The sequence below is a fragment of the Lepidothrix coronata genome, unplaced genomic scaffold (assembly GCF_001604755.1).
Source record: "Lepidothrix coronata isolate B3197 unplaced genomic scaffold, Lepidothrix_coronata-1.0 Scaffold19, whole genome shotgun sequence".
In the NCBI taxonomy this organism is placed as follows: Eukaryota; Metazoa; Chordata; class Aves; order Passeriformes; family Pipridae; genus Lepidothrix; species Lepidothrix coronata.
This window is the reverse complement of record NW_016690199.1, coordinates 6,744,054-6,763,485: the sequence shown is the minus strand read 5'-3', so window position 1 is coordinate 6,763,485 and position 19,432 is coordinate 6,744,054. Positions and strand designations below refer to the sequence as shown.

The 19,432-nt window shown below is 35.7% G+C and overlaps 1 protein-coding gene across 2 annotated transcripts in view; it reads left to right on the top strand.

Moving 5' to 3' along the window:
* Positions 1–19,432, top strand: part of WDR25 (WD repeat domain 25) — an 87,093-nt gene that overhangs the window by 16,961 nt on the left and 50,700 nt on the right. For both annotated transcript variants that reach the window (XM_017807625.1, XM_017807624.1), the window contains exon 3: positions 18,937–19,084. In XM_017807625.1, coding sequence (XP_017663114.1) covers positions 18,937–19,084 — 148 coding nt within the window. The remainder of the gene's footprint in view (positions 1–18,936; positions 19,085–19,432) is intronic.

The window sequence follows — 19,432 nt, the reverse complement described above, 5'->3', positions numbered from 1 at the left end:
ACACATTTATTCCCCTGAAATGTCAGAAGACGTTATCAAGTCATACTTCCACAGAAATAAAACATGAGAAAATACTAATGCCGTAGTTTTGTTTCTTATTTATTACTTCTGTTCCCTAGTTGTATTTTTCTAAAAAGCAGTAGCCCACTGCTCTGGGGGATTTAAAACGTGCAGTAGCTTTGAAGACATGTAGCAGTTGGCCTTCAATTAGTCCCTGTTAGGCAACCTGTCTTGCTTTAGGGTTAACCTATTATGTTTTGTAGTGGTAATGTTAGCGTAGTAGTAGTTAGTGTAATGTAGCCTCCCATGGCCTGTTTTATTCTGCTGACCACTTTTTATGGGAACAGAATAATTTATCATGAAACTTGGCAAAAGTGATTATTCACGACTGAAAGAGTTTTAGCAGTATTTTTGGTGTTCTTATGCAGAATAAAGAGAGGGACAAGAAAGATCTGTAGTAAGTTTTATTTCTCCTCTGTATTTCTTCTTTTGGATAAGCCTGAGTAGGTCGCTTTTCTCTGAAACATGCTTTGAGCACTTTTTTGAGAGCTACAGTTGTGATTTTGTTGACTGGTTTGGTTGAAGATCACTTTTATCTGAATTGGTGTCCTTAGCAACAGGGACTTAATTCTCATTGTTGTTCATCTCTAGAGACTTTAGAACATGTTTTTTTCTTCTCACTTTCTTAGTCTATTTATAGCTTAAGAAAACAGATATTGTGGGAAGGTAAGTAACATGTAGTAGACCTTTAGAGGAAGTTCTTTCCAACCCTGGAATTGGCACTATGAGATGTATGCCCTGTTTGGGGTCAGGTATTCTCCTTTCACCGATGAGAAATGGACCAACACTGTTGGAGGGCGACACCCTCCCGAGAGAAATCCAGCTCCCTGCTGGTATAAGCAGGGTACTGACCCAGGGGTTAATGACCTACAGCACAGAGTGTCTCATCCCCTTCTCTGTTCTCTGGGCAGTTGGCATTGCCAGGGCTTGCGATGCACCTTTGAAGCAGAACGTTAAATGTACACTTAATGAAGATATGTGGCAGCAGGAACTGGCATTTAGACAAGGTCAGGTGTTTCTTGGCACTGTGCACTTTAAGAACATTTCATTTTTCATTTTTTTTTTTCAGAAAGATTTTGCTTTATTTTTCTCTCCAAACATAATCCTTGAGAGAACGTTGATCAGGAGAGAGTTTTCAGGTACTGAATAAAATTGCTGTGCAAACTGGGCTGAGAGGTACAGGACAACCTTACAGCGTATAATTATTCACACTATTGTTTTGACTGATTAAAAATCCTTTATGTCAAATAGTTGAAGAACAATGGAATAAACTTAACCTTTTGTACTTTAGAACTCTGTCTAAATGTTTCTTCTCTATCTTGGAGTGCATTATTCATTAATTTCTTCTCTAGTGGAAAGAAGCTGTCTTTACACTTAAAAGAATAAAAGACAAAACACCAAGGCATGACTTCTTTGACACTCTGTTCTCGGGGTCATTTTTTTCCTATTTTCAGGGTTTATTTCTCCAAGAAGGTCTGGATCAAGACCAAGATCAGAGTTGACAATCAAAGACTCCTTCTGTCTCTGAAGATAGTAATGGTTATAACTTTTTTCCCAACAGAACCAGGTCAATGCATTTTCTCATTTTCACATTTTTACATTATATATTGTATTTTATCCCTGAATTTGGTTGAATTCTTCTTCTTTGTAATGAATTGGAGTTAGCTGTAAACAAGATGGAAGAAAGTATACAACCTATCATGGACAGTATTCTTAGTATGCACAGTTGTGGTACCTCTGGCTTGATGGTGAATATTTTTCAATCAAGTCAATCTTGTGATCTTGAGTTCAGTTAAGAAAGCTCAGTCATTTTTGGTTTCTTTTCCATCTTATGGTGTGAGGAATTTGTTTTTAACTGTCCTTTCTGAGAAAACAATCAGAATTAGTGGGTTTTTTTCTTACCTTTTGCCTGAAGGAGGGTTTCTTAACAAAAGCCATGTACTTGCATTTGAACACATAACACAATATTAGCAGGTAAGCAAAGGTATGCAATTTTCCTGAGCAACAAAATACTTGATTACAGGTCTAATGATAGTTTAAGAGGTGTTTTCAGATGTGATGAAATCAAGGCCTTGAAGCAGATGAACTTAATTATCTTTGTGAATATTCACAATCACATTATGTGCTTTAAATGTCACATTTCGAAATAGTGCCTCATTGCTAGTTAATTAACAATAATTACTCAAGGTAGTACTTATGTTTCTGGAATCTCTTACCTACTGTGAAAAATGTACTTTGCTTCTAAAGGTGTCTCAGTATAAAATCCAGATTTTACTCATTCTGAAAATGTTGCTGTTGTTTAGTCCCTCTGTACACTTTGCCTCTACCACTGCAGTGTGGAGAAACAGTTATTTCATTCCATTTGCTCTGCTACAGCTGTGCAGTGTTTTTAACACCTGAACCATGGTGTGTGTAATATATTTTTTTCTTTTTTAAAAAAGCAAGCGGTAATTTTTTTTTTCCGTGGCAGAATAAGGAAAGAGAAGCAGTAGCAAATTAGACTGGAAGTCTAGATCCATCATGAGGTGTTACAAAGGTGTGTTGACATTTTCAGCTAAAGAAATATGGCTTATGATAATACCAGAAGGGTTTTTTTTCAGTCATAGCACTTTTGCTCAGTATGCTTTTCTCTGGGTAAGGATATTTTTTTCTTGGCAGAGAGTGCTGTACAACCCAAGATAGCTTACACTGCAAAAAAACCCCCTCGTAGATCCTAGAAAGTCCTGCCTATATTCTTGTTTCCAAGTTCCCTCTTCCATCTTTTTTCTCTGCCTTTCGTGTGGAAACTTAACTGAAATGTTCAAGGATTCTCTTCAAGTTTTTTCCCTTAAGATGAATCTTTTTTAAACAGTGAATCTTTCATTCAACTTGTTTCCAGCAATACACTTTACATGTGCTTATGTGTATGTATATTAAAATATATATTTAAATATATCTAAAAAGAGCCTTAAATTAACAGAAAACTACTATTGTCAACTTCTTATCCTTAAAAACTGCATATTATCTTTGCATGCACACCTCATTCACCTGTGTGAATGGGGTGTCCATTGAAATCCTGGTAAAAAATGTGTTACGTGTTTAATAATATTTTCCTGTATAGTGTATTAAATACTTTAAAGTTTTTAATTCATGACAGTACTTACAACATGCTAAACAGATGTTTGAATTCTCATCAATCTAAAGCTAATTCAGAGAACAGCAAGGAAAGCTACTAATTTTTAGAAACAGTCATGAAGATTAATTAAACTAATTATCTGTGCTTTGTGCAGTGGGAGTGGAGCTAACTGCAGGTACATGAAGACATAACCAAGGGAGTGATGAATATTTTTTCGACTGGTAAAAATATTCTAATGATAGCAACACAGATGGAAAAGAAGCTGAGTAATATGAAGCTGAAGTAATAACATGCGTCTGTTTGTGGTAGGGTCTTTAACATATTATGTGAAAATAGTGTTGGAAGTGGTGAGCACTTCACTGGGGAAACTTCTCAATAATAATTTTTCAGTTGTAGAATGACTCGGAGAAAATGAACTTTGCACAACCACCAGGGTTTGATTTTCATTATTTGGAGAACATCATAGACCCATTCTAATTGAATTGTAATGGTTTGCTAATGATTTCAAAAAGCTTTCACCCGTTTGTCTGCTATGTTAAATGGCTTGAAACAAAATAACACTTTTTGCTTAACTTTTTCCCCTGCCCTTATATATGAATGACTCTTTCCTTTGTAAAGACTGATGAGAAATCTGCTTTTGGGTATCTCAGTACAGAGTTTGGATTATCAAAAACCTTGCTATGCAATTGCTGACATTATAATTATTTATTTTAGACATTGTTCGCATTTATGTGCTTAAATAGGAGTTAAATACTCCTGAAAAATATGATAAAAACTGGTCACTAATCTCCTTAAATTTTTGATAATATCCAGAAGTCTGCAATACTACTAATATTTGGATTAACTTCTAATTTTGAAATTCTCCATTCTGTGGGTTTGCAGTGGTAGTGAAGTAAATGCAGTGAAATTCTTCTAGTGGTGAAGTAACAGTTTCTGTAGGTGTGTCATACTGCTGCTGCAGTGAGAAATGCTGAACCACGTCCTACCTGATGTGAGGCTGAATCATTTAAGTGCTTATGTTGCAGTAGTGCCAAGGAGCTGAGCACTCTCCAGCCTGTGGTGGAACTCCGGGTTTATGTGTGGGTTTCAGGGCTGTGCTGCCCAGAGGAGTTGAGCCAGCTTGGGTGCTAGAAGCTGCAGAGTGGGACTGGTGTGATGCTCTCCAGAGCTATGGAGTCATTTCTCTGGGATAAATTTAACAGTGGGATGTCTCATGGCATCATGGCACCAATGTGATGATAGAGTAGGTTTGTACTATGTGAATGTAATCTGAGGCAGTCCCTACTGATAGAATACCATAATTATGCATTGTTGCTTGCTAAAGTGAAGTGTGTTTATCAGGCTTTAGAAAAAGGGGAGGGCAGAGATGTGTATTTTTACAAGAATATAAATATTACATTTACTTCTGTGTTAAAAATGACTTAATTAGGTCCTATGTAAATGCCAGGCAATGTTTGCAAGTGTCAGTATGTTCATATCTGCTCTTTGATAACTGTCACTAATTCATAGTTTCAAGACAATGCCCAAATAGGAGAAAGCTAGCTTTTAATCTGGTTCTAGGTTTTCAGCAGGGACTATTATTTTCATTTCCAGCTTCAAAGGTATGCTCCTTTACCGGCTGTAAAATAAAAGTTAGCAATACCATCTCCTTAATATGACAAAACTACATCGATTATGCACATCGATTATGCTTTTTTATGTTGTATTTATAGTATTTATAGATGCTTCCACCCGCACTTTTGTAGCAGGACTTCTCACTTGAACTGTACTCCTACTTTAAAAAAGTCAGTTACATCTGGAAAACAGCTTTGAAACATTTAGATTACAGTAATAATCCCTCTTTAAATTACAGCTTCCTATATCTTAAATTGCTGTAGTTTTTCTCACCGTATGATATTCAGGTAAACTAAAAATATTTAGATGCTTATCTGCTTTAAGAAAAAAAAAAGATGTGTATTTCTTAAATGAATGTTATGCCTGTGTTTAATGATGTTGAATCTATTATTAAAGTAAACAGCCTCCTGATGTATTAATAAAGGAAAAGCTATTTACCAAAGTCTTGTGGAGAATGTGAAAGAAATAATTAGTCATTCTTTTAAGGTTATTTTTTGAATCTTATAATTTCATGCAAACATTCGTGCTTTGTATTGATGAAAAATATAATCAAAGATCTGTTGTTCAACTTCAGGTTGGCTGTATCACAGTACTACATTGTAGGAATGTTAAAGAACATTGAAAACCCTCTGCTGACTAGATGTACATTAGATTTGCAAATTACCTGCCAATGCCCTTTGGGACAAAGCCCTTCATGAAATCACTGTCAATAGCTTTCTGTTGGGTTGACTTACATAATAGGTTATTCTTCAAGATTTCGCAGGAGAGAGATTAAATGTTATAAAGTACAGAGTACAGAAACTCCGTAGGGCAATCTAAATGATGTTATAGGAACTGAACTATATTACAAAGAATATTAAACATATTTGCAATCTTCTGTTATTTGTCATATGAATGCCAGGCCCCTTTCTGTCTGGTGGATTGCATAGATATGCAAAGGAGAAATAACAAAAGCTAATCAGTTTTGTTTTATGTAAAGCTGTTAATATGTAGATACTTGAGCTCCCTAAAAATAAATAAATAAATCTGAGCGTTCTAATGATGCATGTTGATGTTGTGTAAATTGCTTGGAGAAGAGGAGCTGCTGTAATCACTTCACTTGAAATAGGAATATACTTAAAAAGAAAATAGGATGGCACAGCCAATGTTGTACATCTGTGCTAAAATTACTGTGAATTAGTCAAGTGTCAGTTAACTTGAGACAGTTGGAGTAATGCTGGTGGGGGCTTTACCTCCTTGGGGCAACAAACCCAAACTGTCCCCCTCTCTTCAGTGTAGAGACACATGGATATGAAGGGTAGGAATCAGTGCAATGGCCCCAGCATGCTGGAGATAAATGTGGAAACAAAATATTTTTATTATGTGCAGTGTAACACAGGGGAGCTGGAAGGGAAGGGGAAGCTTCTGTCAGTCATGGTAAAGTTTGTGGCATGGTTACCAGCGATGGGCCACGGCTTGGGCATGGTGACAGCTGCACTGAGTGAAGAAAACTGAGTTGTGGTGTGTGCTTGGAAGGAAGCTGCAAAAAAAAAAAAAAGTAAAATGGACAAGTTGCTTTAGAGCTGTCTTGTTTCCTAGATAGCTATTGCAGAGCAGGGTTTTCTCTACTACAGTTAAATGTCAGGAATATGCTGAGGGTTGATGTGTGTGCTGCCTACCATCCACATCTGCGGTGCGAACAATGCTTCACTTGAGTCAGCAGATCTTACAGGAGTCACTGAATATTCTGGGAGTCAAATGTGAACCTTTGAGAAATCCTGGTATCTTTGAAGCATCTGCCTCCTACACTTCCAAATACCAGAGACAGCCCTTGTGAGTGGCCAGGAAATGCTAATGTCCTTGATGTAGTGATCATTTGTATCTCACCGTGTTACTCATTCTATGATGCTCCTCAGCTTCCAGGATTTAACGTATTTTTCACAGACTTCAATCTGGATAAAATCTGCCTTTGCCCATCCAGTGGACACCCACCTGAGCAGGAATTCCTGCAGCAGAGAGATTTGGACCTTGTTCTGATCTCCCTAAGAGGAATTGTCAATGAGGATTATGGAAGGCAGCTTTGTGCTTGGAGATGTTGTCTGGAGGCTCTTTAATTTGCGTAGGAAGTACGTACCTCCAATTCACATGCAACAATTCAGTGAGTGTATTAGAAGGCAGAACATTCACAACACGGCATAGCAGCTTGTTCCAGGGGAAGCAGGAGACCAAACCTTGTACTGAGAGGCCTTTGTCACTTGGACCATAAACTTCTTGTATGTTTTTCCCATTACTTTCCCCAGTGCTTAGAGGCACACAAACATCATAATAGCTCAGTAATGGTATAAACATTTATAATAAGGCAGGATGTTTTCCTCAAGAAAAATAAGAAAAATTCTCAGTCTGGGTGACCCTAGTATAACTTGAACAAGTGGAGGTTCCTATGTTGTACATCCATCTTGCTAAATAACATCCTACGCAGAAAAATCTTGAAAAGACCTCAACCAAAGTTTATCCCTGTAGCCTTCAGGCTAGTTGTTTTCTTCAGAGCAGTTTAAAAATATCCAGCATAATTTTAAATAAGCTATGGAAATAAATTACCTGTTTGGTGCTTGTTTTTCTGGCTAACCTGATTCCAGTACAAAGCTCTCTCTGCTACAATTAAAGTTTAGTCTTATCCTCAGCATCACTTAAATAATCAAACTGCTTCTTGTATTTATCAAAATGTATTCAGCTCTTGGAAATGAAAAAATCTGCTCTTACTTCAAGACCTTTATTGCAAGAACTTAATCAAACAGTAGGCTTGCAGCCATCTTTTCTCTTTACCCCTGTTTCTGAACTGCAGGATAAGATTTTCTGTGGAAACAAATCAAGCTGCCAGAGAGGACTCTGTTGTTTCTTTCTCTGGAAGTAAAGATGACTCCAGCTTGTTTCTATGTGTGATATAGCTTTAGTGAAATGCTACCACAAGCTGTTATGGGCTGTCCTGCATTATTGATTCATCTGGATATTAAATTATGTAGCCAAAATCAAATATATGATAACATAGTTCCTACACCTATATATGTTCAACTTTTTGCAGTTCCTTCTGTCTAGATTAGTATAGTTTTCAGAGGTTGCAGCTTCTCTGCCTTTTAGAGAGATGATCAAGGGTTGTGTGTAGTGTGACCCATCCACTCATCTTCACCTGAGGTCTTGGTGCTGCAGAGTTTGTGCTGAAACCAGGAGTGGAGGAAGGTACCCGGCACAGAGGATGCTGAACTGGCCTGAGGACCTGGCATCTCTGTCCAAGGGTGTTTGCTGCCAGCCACACTGCTGCCCCACAGGTGTCTTGCTGGCATTTAAAGGGCTCTTAGGCAACAGAGCTCTACTTAGTGTGGTATCAGTGAAAAGCGAAGTATTTCCCCCAATCTTGGAATAGGGAAAAGGGGAAAAATGCTGCTCTTACCTCTATTGCATCATCATTCTTTTAGAATCTCTCCTTTTTAAGAACAAATAAGAACTGAGAAAACAAGCTGTCTATCAGAATAAAAGTCAAAAGAAGGATCAGTATATTTAGAGATCTTGATCTCATTAAGTGAAGAATTTATTCTGCAAGCATCTGCAATTTTCCAGTGTCTTTTAAATGATACATGTGGTATAAAACATTCTCACAAACAAGTCTGTGCTTTTTTTAAGAAGAATCAATGTGTTTTGAAAGTCTATCAGTCTAATTTATTTCCCTGAAGTTTTTAAAGGAAAATAAAGTGGTTTCAGGCGAATTTTGTTACTAATGGTATCTTGGTTTCCAGGAAGGAGGCTAGAACTGTGAAGATTTCATTTGGCAATGTAGAAAAAAATACATAAAAGTTATGAAAATAAACATGTCACTTTACTCTCAACTTTGATACTGTCAAAAGATGTAACTAATAAAAAATGCTAGCAATTGCATGAGGACTGCCTTGAACAGTTTTATACTAAAGGCTCTAATTAACACATTAATTAAAGCTCTAATACATGTTACCAGAAACTAGGCTGCTTTTTCACACCTCTCTATGTCTCTGCCAACCTTGATTATAGTTTAAATAGTTGATAAAATTTTGTAGTTCTCTGGCGTGCTTTTTCAATTTTTGGTTTATATTCCCCCTGGGATGGCAGTCATTCCTGTAGAGAAGTTTAGGTGATGTCTAAGAAACTCTGAATTGTATTAGTACTTCAGCTGCTCACTTTTCTGGAAGTATTTTTAATGGCAAGGTCATCTTACTGAGCTTGTTTTAATATTTTTTATTTTAGTGGGGGTGCTATGCTACCTATGCTACCAGTACTGTTCATTAAACAAGTAGGAATATATAGCTCCTACTGAATTTAATTTGTTGAAACTGATTTTGTTGCTTTATAATGCACTTTTGTTGCATTGTAATACAAATATGCCTTGTGTTACATTGTGATGCTAAAAACAAATGCGAATTTTAAAACTTGTAGCCCTCTTCTCTGTTTAAAAAACAACCTTCTTTGTCACACACTTTGTTTGAGTAAACCTTGTGCCTCTAAAACTTAAAGCTCTGGTGCCATATCTTAACTAGATGTTCACTAGAAATGCTATTTAACATCAGGTATGTGCAGCACGTTATGGGATACTCTTTCATTTGTAGAAATGTTAGCGAATTCATGTTAGCGAATCTAGATCTCTCTATGCTGTTTTATAATACTGCTGTCACTATTTGAATTCCTAATTGACTTTAAGTGCATAAGTGGTTCTAGTTATTCCGGGTATTATTTAAACAGTGCATAGATGTTTAGTACTTTGATGCTGAAACGTATATTTTGGGTTGGCTGGGGAAAATTTTTTCTACTTCTAAATGGTGTGGGATAATTTATTTCTCAAGGAAGATGCATTGGTTCCAAGTCTCGCTCCTCTCCTGCCTTCATCCTGCAATTATCAGAGTTGAAAAATCAGCTACCGTTGAAGTTAATCAGTTTTCATTTATTTTGGGTTAAAGGTTCAAAGCTGAAGTACCTTCATAACAAATGATAGGCCAAACCTTGCACAGTAGCTATCAACTTCAACAATGCAATGATACTCTAAAAATTTAATTTAATAGGTAGCAGTAATGTCTTAAGTCTGTGATTACTGTTTATTTGGGAACACAGTTTTCTTTTAAGGGATCCACAAAAAAGGATTTAGAAGAGTGCATTACTTGACAGTTGATATAAGGTAGCTGTGTAGTCTGTGTACTCCCTCAGTTCTGGAAGCTGAAACAGATTGATATACACTTTAGTATTGCTATCAGTTGAGGTGCTGTGGATTATCACCACTTGATAGCACATTCTCTAACAGTATGTTTTAAAAAATGTATTTGGCAACAGAATGTCTGGTTATTGTTCCTCTGAACCCCTCTCCCAGATGGTGCCTGTGTTGGATTCTGCCCTGCTCACCCGTAGGAACATGTGTCTGGTCTGCATTCGGCACCAAGTCCCCCGTGTTGTGATGTGGCTGTGCCGGTGTGTGGAGAGAGGATGCTCTCCATAAACATTGCGTGTGCTGCAGTGTCACAACCCGCCAAGGCCCAGACAGCACTCCCTGACACACTTCTGTCTTTTGAACTCTTGATCAGTCACTTTGCTGTGGCAGAGCCGTGTCGGGATAAGTGCTAGATTAGCCTTGTCAGCGCATGTGAAATAACCCGAACTTTCTGCAGTTCGGCGTGACTTACTCTGATTTTTAGGGAAATGGTTTTTCTGGTGGAAAGTGATGCAAATGTTAAAGAATCTCTAGACTGAAAAGAGGAGCTGTCTCCAGTGCCCAATGATGATGAATCACTTTGTGTTTAATGAATGTAAAAATAATTTTGCAATATTTTTCCAGACCCAGATGCTTATCGGGTCTGGAAAATAAATATATTGTCGAGTTGTTCTTAGCTCCATACTTACACTATGTATGTATAGAATTGCTAATTTCTTAGTCATAAATTAGTAGTGGTGTTAATAGCCCTCAGTTAGGAGGATAAGTTGTAGTAGATGCTTGAGAGATTAAAATCCAAATTTTCAAACTCAATCAAAAGCTTAAAGCTTATTAAACCTACATCTACATTAATGACTCTTGTAAATGACAACACATCTGGAATTGGACCACTTTGACCTTAATTCTTACAAAAACAAGCATAGGGCTAATGAACTTTTAAAATTGCAAATAAAAGAACCAAAATGAGGGTGATGTGGTTGTTGTGAGTTAGAATACGTCTTCTTGGTGAAATTGCATTCCTCTCTTTAAAATGATGGTAAGATTTGTAATAAAGTAGCTTTGCTGTTGAAGTTAAATATTATAATGGTCTTTTAATAGCACCTTAATGGTCTCTCTGAGGACTTGCACTGAAATAGTTTTACCTTTTCATAATTGCACTTCATAGTGGACTGCACCACCACAATTTAAGGTCTCCTTAATTTTTTCATTTGTTTGTTAAATATAACAAACCTCGTAAGTTACCATTCTGCCAAATAAAGGAAGTATTAGATTTGTTTTGGTTGTTTTATTAGATATAATCATCTACACCACTGTCTGTCTTGGCAATAATATGGTAGTAACTGACTTGTGTAAAATTTTTCTGCATTGTGTAATAACAGTAATGTGTATATTGAATTTATATGCCATCCGAGAGGAGACTTTCTCATTATATGCTCTTCATTTCATGTGTATGTGTGACTCAGAAGCCTGGTGTCATAAAGAAGTAGATTATTGCATATCCACTGCTTATGTTGTTCTGTGCAAATAGCCTAAAAGAAACTTCCAGTTCAGCTTTGTCATTTTTCTGAAGCCCAGATGTTGAATGGAAATAGTTTGCTATGGCACAACTTCAGCTCAACAAGGCCAGCTACAAATATGCCATAATATAAAGAAAATTTACAGTGAGTTGCTGTGTCATGATAGTACCCAAACAGAACTGCTAATGAGTAATTTGCAACTTTTAACTGTGTTTTCCTGTAAATGATGTGGCAGGCCAAGATTTCACCCTGAACTTGTTCATACTTTGACAGTATTTCAGTTCTTATCATAGGGATGTTAATTTAGGTAAACATCCTTTATAAACAAACTAATTCTAATCTTCAGCTTCAGTTTATAAGAGCAGCAGGGCTTATTTCTGAATAATTATGTTATTAGTATTCTCGTAGTTCACACTGCAGCATCTAGGCATGTGTTACTTGTCAGTGTTTTGTATCATTTCATCTGGACACCAACTGTGTGTATGTGCTATCCAAAACCTCAACATGAAGGCCTCCCTCTGAGGGGGTTGTGAAATCGTGGAAGGTTGAGCTTGTTTGTCCAGAAACTGCATATAATTAACAGGGAAAGAGTACTGAAACCACCAAATGGAAATAAGGTCTTGTCCCAGCTATTCATCTTGTCTGTGACATCCAAGAAATATGAATTCACTAGTGTCCATGTTTTCTTTATTTTATCTATTTATGAATCAAGTGGATGGAAAAAGAGTTTTTGTAGATGACAGTAGTATGTCCTGAGGACACTTGATACAATGGGAACATACAATTCACGAATTCTTTAATAGAAATGTCTATGAAATATTTATATCAGCCTTGTTCAGTCTTTTACTGTTACCCTTTTTAAAATATAATTTATTTCTTAGGAGTTCTGTTTGCCAGTTTTGATTTGAAAGTTTTCCACGGAGGCAATGTTAATTATTTATATTAGCAAAACCCTAGCCAATTTGTATACTCTAAAATTATTTATGTTTTGAGTTTTCATTGGTTGATTAGATTTTCCTTGTGCTACAAGTTAACTTTTGAAGTAAGGAACCATTAGGTATGTTTGCCAACAAACATGCTTACATGAAATGTAGTAGCTCTTGTTGTTAAAGCTTTACCAAGAACATTCCTTTACTGTATTTGATCAGATGGATAGCTCTTGTCACAGTGGCGTGGGGTTTCTGTTTTCTTTTTACAGAATTCTGTTTTGCTTCTCTTGTCTCTCCCTTTGCCATCTGAAAATGTCAATGTTTTATCTTGGTCTATTAGTGTTTTCTTAAAATAATTTTATGGGATGCTGACAGCTCCAAGTACACTTTTAATTAGATTTTTATTTTCCTGTTAATGGCAAAACCACCCAAATGAAGCTTTACAATTAACAATTATGGAGCCTTCCTTGTGGAAAGGACTGCTGAGTTTCTGTGGGAGGGAAGATTAAAATAAAACAAACCAAATAATTGGAAATGTATTTCATAGGCATGGTTGGCATGAAGCTAATGTAGTGCTTGTACTCAACCTCTGCTGGATTCACCAGGATTAAGGCTTGTTAACATGTTTGCAAATCAGGTTTTGTGCCACTGAGTAGTTTGTAGTAGTAGTGCAGACTTGATTAGTAGTATGCTACTACTATTATAACTTAAAATGCTTCTGCCTGGATAAAACCCCCTACAAAATAAGGGCTACCTTATGTCTGACTACCTTATACTGTGTTCTGGTTTGTTTGGTTTTTGTTGGTTTTTTTTTTGTTTGTTTGTTTGGGTTTTTTGTTTGGTTTTTTTGTTTTTCTTTTTGTAAAAGAGAAGATTTTCCACCTCATTGGTTTGGTAATTATGCTTGAAACACTTTAATATTAAAGTTTTTGGTGGAAAAAATAATGAATTTAGACCTTATGCTGGCTGTCTCAGCTAATTGAATTTATTACATTTTGCTGCTTTCCATTCCCCTGGTTTCTACAGTAGTAAGGGTAGTCTAGTAATAAGCTATCCAAATGCAAACTCTTGTTCAGATACTAAAGCAATAATAAAGTTGGTTCTTTGCTTTGGATTAGCAAGATAATTGTGTTTTGAGTTATGGCTGCTGCGAGAAGAAAGCTAGTGGAAATCTGTAAGTGCTTGTTCAAATGACAGCATTGATAGATACTTCTTACACCATGTCTAGATTAGGAAGATGGATGTCATTTAAAATATGTTCCCTAGAACACTTTAAACATTCCTGGAGCAAGTGTTCTACACATCTGAAAATGTGTTAGCTTTATCTAGCTATGCAGAATCCTGCTGAAAGACACTTTTTTTTGGACAATTGGTTTAAAAAATATGTTGGTATGTCCAAAATTACATCAATCGTAGTGTATATAACAACCTGAACATCTATTAACATCCTTCATAATTGTATGAAAATAACTTTATTGACACTTGCAAGTTATACACAAAGCTAGACCTTGGCTCATAGGTTTTCCTGGAGCTTAGCTGTTAGTTTTTACACAGTTTAACTACATGTTTAGACAAAAAAGTGCAAATGATCTCTTTTGTAATTTTTCAACAAATTTTACTTCATACTACAACTATGATCTTTAGCTCAAAATTTTAAGACGTGAATTGAAACAAGAACAAATATTTCTAGACTATTTCTAAATATTCCTGTAGTTACTTTAGGAATTTATATATATTACATTCAAGATCAGATTTTTTTATTCAGTCACGCAGTGGCTGGAGAGACTTAGGCACACCTACCAAATCTGATGCTTGGTTATTTATTGCTTTTCTTCCTGGCATTCTCTTGCCTCAGTTTTATGAACAAAAGAATGTACCTGTCTATGTGAGTGACTCCTTATTGCTGTTGGTTAGAGATACCCAAAGGGCACTTTTAGCTCCTGCAATCCTGCCCAAAGCCGCACCTCATCCAAGTGGGGAATCTGAAGAAACAGTAGCAGCAGAAGATATCTTTTTATCATTTTTTCATGAGACTATTTCTGCCCTCTGGCCCACTGATTTTCAAAGAACCTTTTAAAGTACAGTTCTGAGCCTGCTTTGAAAACTTGAAAATACATGATTTTCTGTAGTTAGTGTGGGACTTCCTTCTCTACTGTATTTCTTAGAAATCACAGTATTTAGATACTGATGAGATCAGAAAAGCAATATGGTTCAGGGAGTACCATTCTCTTGAAGTATGCATGTTAGCAGATATGGCATGTTCAACTTTCAGACATGAATTCAGTTCTGCAGTTAAAAAACAAAGGAGAAAAACAAAATCAGTTTTGTCTCCTTCAGACGCATCAGGGAGTGATGTTCCAAAAATGGAAAGGAGAGGCTCATGTCTCTTCAGAAGTCTGTGGAGCAACCTGAGTGTGCTTTGTAAGGGAACATAATCTGTTCTAGTCAAAGCATAGTAATTCTTTATACTTTCTGTACTATCAGTACTATCCCACATCATCCTTGAGCAGGGCTGTTTCTTAAATGCCATTTTTTAGAAGTTTGAAATTATTTCTTACTGTTGTTCATTAGGAGCCATTGACAGAGGAAGATGGTAACTACTGAAGAATAGCACAACTTGGCTAAATTGAAGGGGAAGAATTCTTTTAGTATGGGTGTTAGGTTGAAATTAACTTCAATCCATCCACTAAAAAGTTTTTAATTTCATTACATGTGCTCCAGAAATTAATTTCTTGTTTAGTATTCTTGACTGGCTCTGCTGTAGCTCCTTTTTGCATGCAAATTCAAAATGCATACAGCTTAATTCCTCATACTCGCTTCCAACCTCTAATTTATCACAATTGAATTACTGTTCTCGGGTTCACTGTGCAATTAGTGACTGCCTGTTTGAATAGATGCACCTTTCTCTTTCTAAAAGTCAGGCTGCTAGATTTTCTTTTCTGCAATCTAATTTGCTTGAAGGCAAATGCATTACAGATAATCATAGAATGGCAATGAAAGAGATGTGCTCAGTTCCTATTTTATCAGGCTACCTATGCTTGATGAGTTCTATTACTTTGGTTGCTCTGTTTATGTTATTGTGACTTTTTTTCGAGGAATGAATTCCTAGTTTGGATGGTCAGTAAGATAAAAGCCTTTCTTTTGTGTCTTATGAGCTGGTTGATAGGGTAGCAGACCTCGTAACCTTCTTGTGTGATTGCTATTTACTTGAATATCAAGTGCTTATCTTCTCGTGCTTCCTTCTGTGGCTTACCAAGAGAGTTTTTATTATCTTCAACCCAAACTACTTTATTTTAAAAGGCTGTTTTCCTCAAATCTTTCAGTCAGAAAATAGGACCTGGAAACATATAATCTATAATAAATCTCATCTCTGATATTGTGTAGTTGCTTATGTGATTTGTGAACTTTTGATCACAAGGGTGAGGAGGTCTGGTTATGTTACCTAAAATAGAGGTTACAGTATTTTCACAACAATTCTAATCTGTACAGGAAAGCAAGCAACTCCTAAAGCCTTTATTTCCAAATAATATGGAGAAGGTGAAAGAGCAATTGAATTACAATGTACCTCAGAGAAAGTAAAAAGAAAATTGCTTCTGTAAAGAAGTCTCTAGTATAATTTTGTCACTTGGCTGTTTGTACCTGCCATTTTGGCCCCATATATTAATCCTAGCAGATAACTATGTAATCACCGTACTTTCTATAGTAGGGGAAGAAATGAAATGAAACCAATTGATGGAAAAGAAATGGAAATGCAATGTTATAAATAGTGAAGTACAAAAGAGTAAGAACTAGTAGTGAAATATGAACCAGTTTGACAAATTAAAGCAAATTTTAATAAAATTGGAAAAAATGCAATTTCAGCTTTCGTGATACCTTAATGCCAGAAAGACATTGAAGAAAATCTTTGAAAATAGCTGGCTAATTCCAAAGCTTTGAGTCTTGGCTGTTTATTTCTTTCCAATATTGGATAATTAATTAGTTAATAATTACAGATTTAGGGGAGGTAATATGGTAATATGTATCATTTTTCTAATAACAGTTGCATATTTCATTGTTTTTGGGATTCTTATAAGGAAAAAGGATGGACTGGTTACTGTTTATAATATTTATAAAGTTTACGTTAATTGGCAGTAAACTAAGTGAATTTCCTCAGTCAAGACTGCCTTGCCCATGTGACTCTAATTCCAGAAAGCATTGAAACAGCACCATTACCTGGGCGGAAAAGAGCTGATGGAAAGGAAAACAACGGGGAGAAATATGGTAAAAGTTGTCCCTTGTGAGTGGTCAGTGGTCTCATCCACAAGAGTGGATCACTTGTTCAGTGTCACATAATGGAGGGAAACGTGCTTTTTCAGGGATGTGCTTTTTCCATTTGTGCAGCTTGTTTTAATGAAGCAGGAACTCAGAAGTGCTGTTGTTGAACTTGCTTTACTTTACTCTTCTTGGGAAAATTGAGTTTTCATACTTAATCACTAAAACATGACAGAAAATATCTGAAGCATGTACCACCTATTTTCCTTTCATCTAAATTCATTCATTAGCTTTCTTATATTAAAAGCCTCTAAGACACAATTAACCCTTTTTTAATACTATGAAACTTGAAACAATCGGTAAAACTCATTAAAGCAGAGAAACTTACTTTCAAAAGCAGTTTAATATTAAGATTTTCCTGATTTCTTTTCTTATGAATAGAGCAGAATGCTAAGGGTATGGCCATCACAGTTCGTCTTAACTGGCTATTCAAGTAATTAATGATAATTGGTTGCTTTGCATTGCAGAACTGTGCTTCGTGATAGAAGATCCTTTGATGAAATAATTTTCTATAATGGAATGTTTTCTTCTGAGTATGCATCATATAATAATGATACTGTCAGCAAGTCCTTTTTGTCCAGTAAGAAGAAAATATAATTGAAGATAAAAAAGCATTACCTAAAGTCTCACTTGTTTCTCCCTCTTTACATTCTCTTATATTGTGAATTGTGCTATTCCCTCAAGAAAGCAAACATCTGCTTAGGTTTTCTGATTTACCAAGTTGTTTTTGTTTTTAACATCCTTTAAAATGCACAAACATGCAGTTAATTGTATTTTCAGTACTAACTTCATTGCTCTTGTGTTAACATACATGAAGGTTGAATTTCATCTCAATTTAAAAAAAAAAAGTAATTTGCTGAGATTTTGTTAGTTGCCTAATCTGTTCCTGGCATTATATAAACAATCTTAGAATGGAGAAATTGATTAGAATTGCCAATATTCAGAATAACTTTCCAAGCTTATAGACAATGTTGTTTTCATTCTGCATGTTTTTGCAGGATGAAAATGACTTATTGCAAAGAGAACTACCATGAAGTAAAATGGTGACTTTAAAGCAATAAACTGCCTTGGGTTTACAGTAACTGCAATAAAATTATCATGAAGTAGTGTCAAAGTGTTGATTTATTTGTACTACTAATATTAGAAGTAATGAAATTGTAGGATTTACAGGTATGGTTATAGCATTTGCTCTCTGTTTTATTATTCAACTCAACAGGTATTGTAATGTACAATTATAAGGTATTTCATAATCTAGCTTTTACTGAAGAAGAATATTCATAGGAAAATAGCTCTGATATTTAGCCTTCTGTCACAGAAGTGATCATACTGGATCTTTATATGGGTCATTTGTTGCCGAACTTCTAATTTTATCTTAAAAGTATGGCAAAGATAAAACTAGGAAAAGGATGTGCTTTTAATTTCTGTCAACTATATTTGGTAACTAAATTCAAAGTAGTTATATTTTCTAAAATATATGACTTGGAAACAAGTGCCTTTTTGAAATATGGGCAGGATGATTTATGTTCTGAAAGTGCTACTTGTTATATACTTAAAAACCATTGGATAACTAGTAGAACAGGATTTTCAGAACTGCTCAGCATCAACCTAATTCTGTCCAGAAGAAACTGAAAAATGAGAGGACTCAGACCCATCCTTAAAAATCTCCATGTGGCTGTGTGATAATATTCTTATCTGCTTCCTCAGTGAAGTTAAGGTAAAATTCCACTTAAAATTACACAGCCAGTGAGAAATGTGATAAAAACCTATGTATAGGCAGATATGAATGCTGTAATCTGCCAGGATTCCTCTTACTTGATGGAAAACAAGATATGATAGAGACAAAAATTTGGAAAAAAAATTATTTAAGGGTAAAATGTATTTGGATACATATTTGTGTAGAGATAGGACAGCATTATGAATGGGAAAGTATAACATGAATTGCCATTGCAGGCAATGTAGACATTTTAAGAAATAAAAAAGTTATAAAAATGTATTACTGATTTGTGCCTTGTTAATAAAATACCCTAATTCTAATCAACCATGCAATTATTTCTAACAATCTTTTCAGCTTAGCTGGTATGACTCCAGAATGCAAAGCTTTCTCAACCGCAATGATTTGCTGTAGCTACTTATCAGTACATTGAAAAAAATACTGTGATTCTTTATAAAGCTGTCCTTATCCTTCTTCTTAAGGTATGGGATGCTGTAGATACAGGCTGCTGTTTAAAAACATACTCCTGTCACTCCTGTGCTGTTCGAGCTGCCCAGTGGTCGTCTTGTGGAAGAAGGATCCTCAGTGGGGGCTTTGATTCCACACTGCATTTAACAGATATAGAAACAGGTAAAGGTCATGAAAGGTGCATTATAGCCCTGTCCTTATTGTGTACAGATAACTTGGGATCTTGTTAGCCTTATTCTTTCTTATATAGATAAAATCTGTACATGAAATTCAGAGTTCTTGAAGCATGTCCTTACTTTAAAAAATGTATATCAGCAATTAAGAGTAGTTGGAGAAATTTGAGAAAACTGGAATATCTTTAACTTCACGATCACATGTAATTTCTGTTGTCAGATACTACACAGATGAACAGAATGAAATGTTTATTTTTTATGCTCTGTCATGGTCATTTATTAAAGTGTTTGAGGAGCCTCTTAAAGCTGCCTTCAGTTACATTTATACATATGGTTA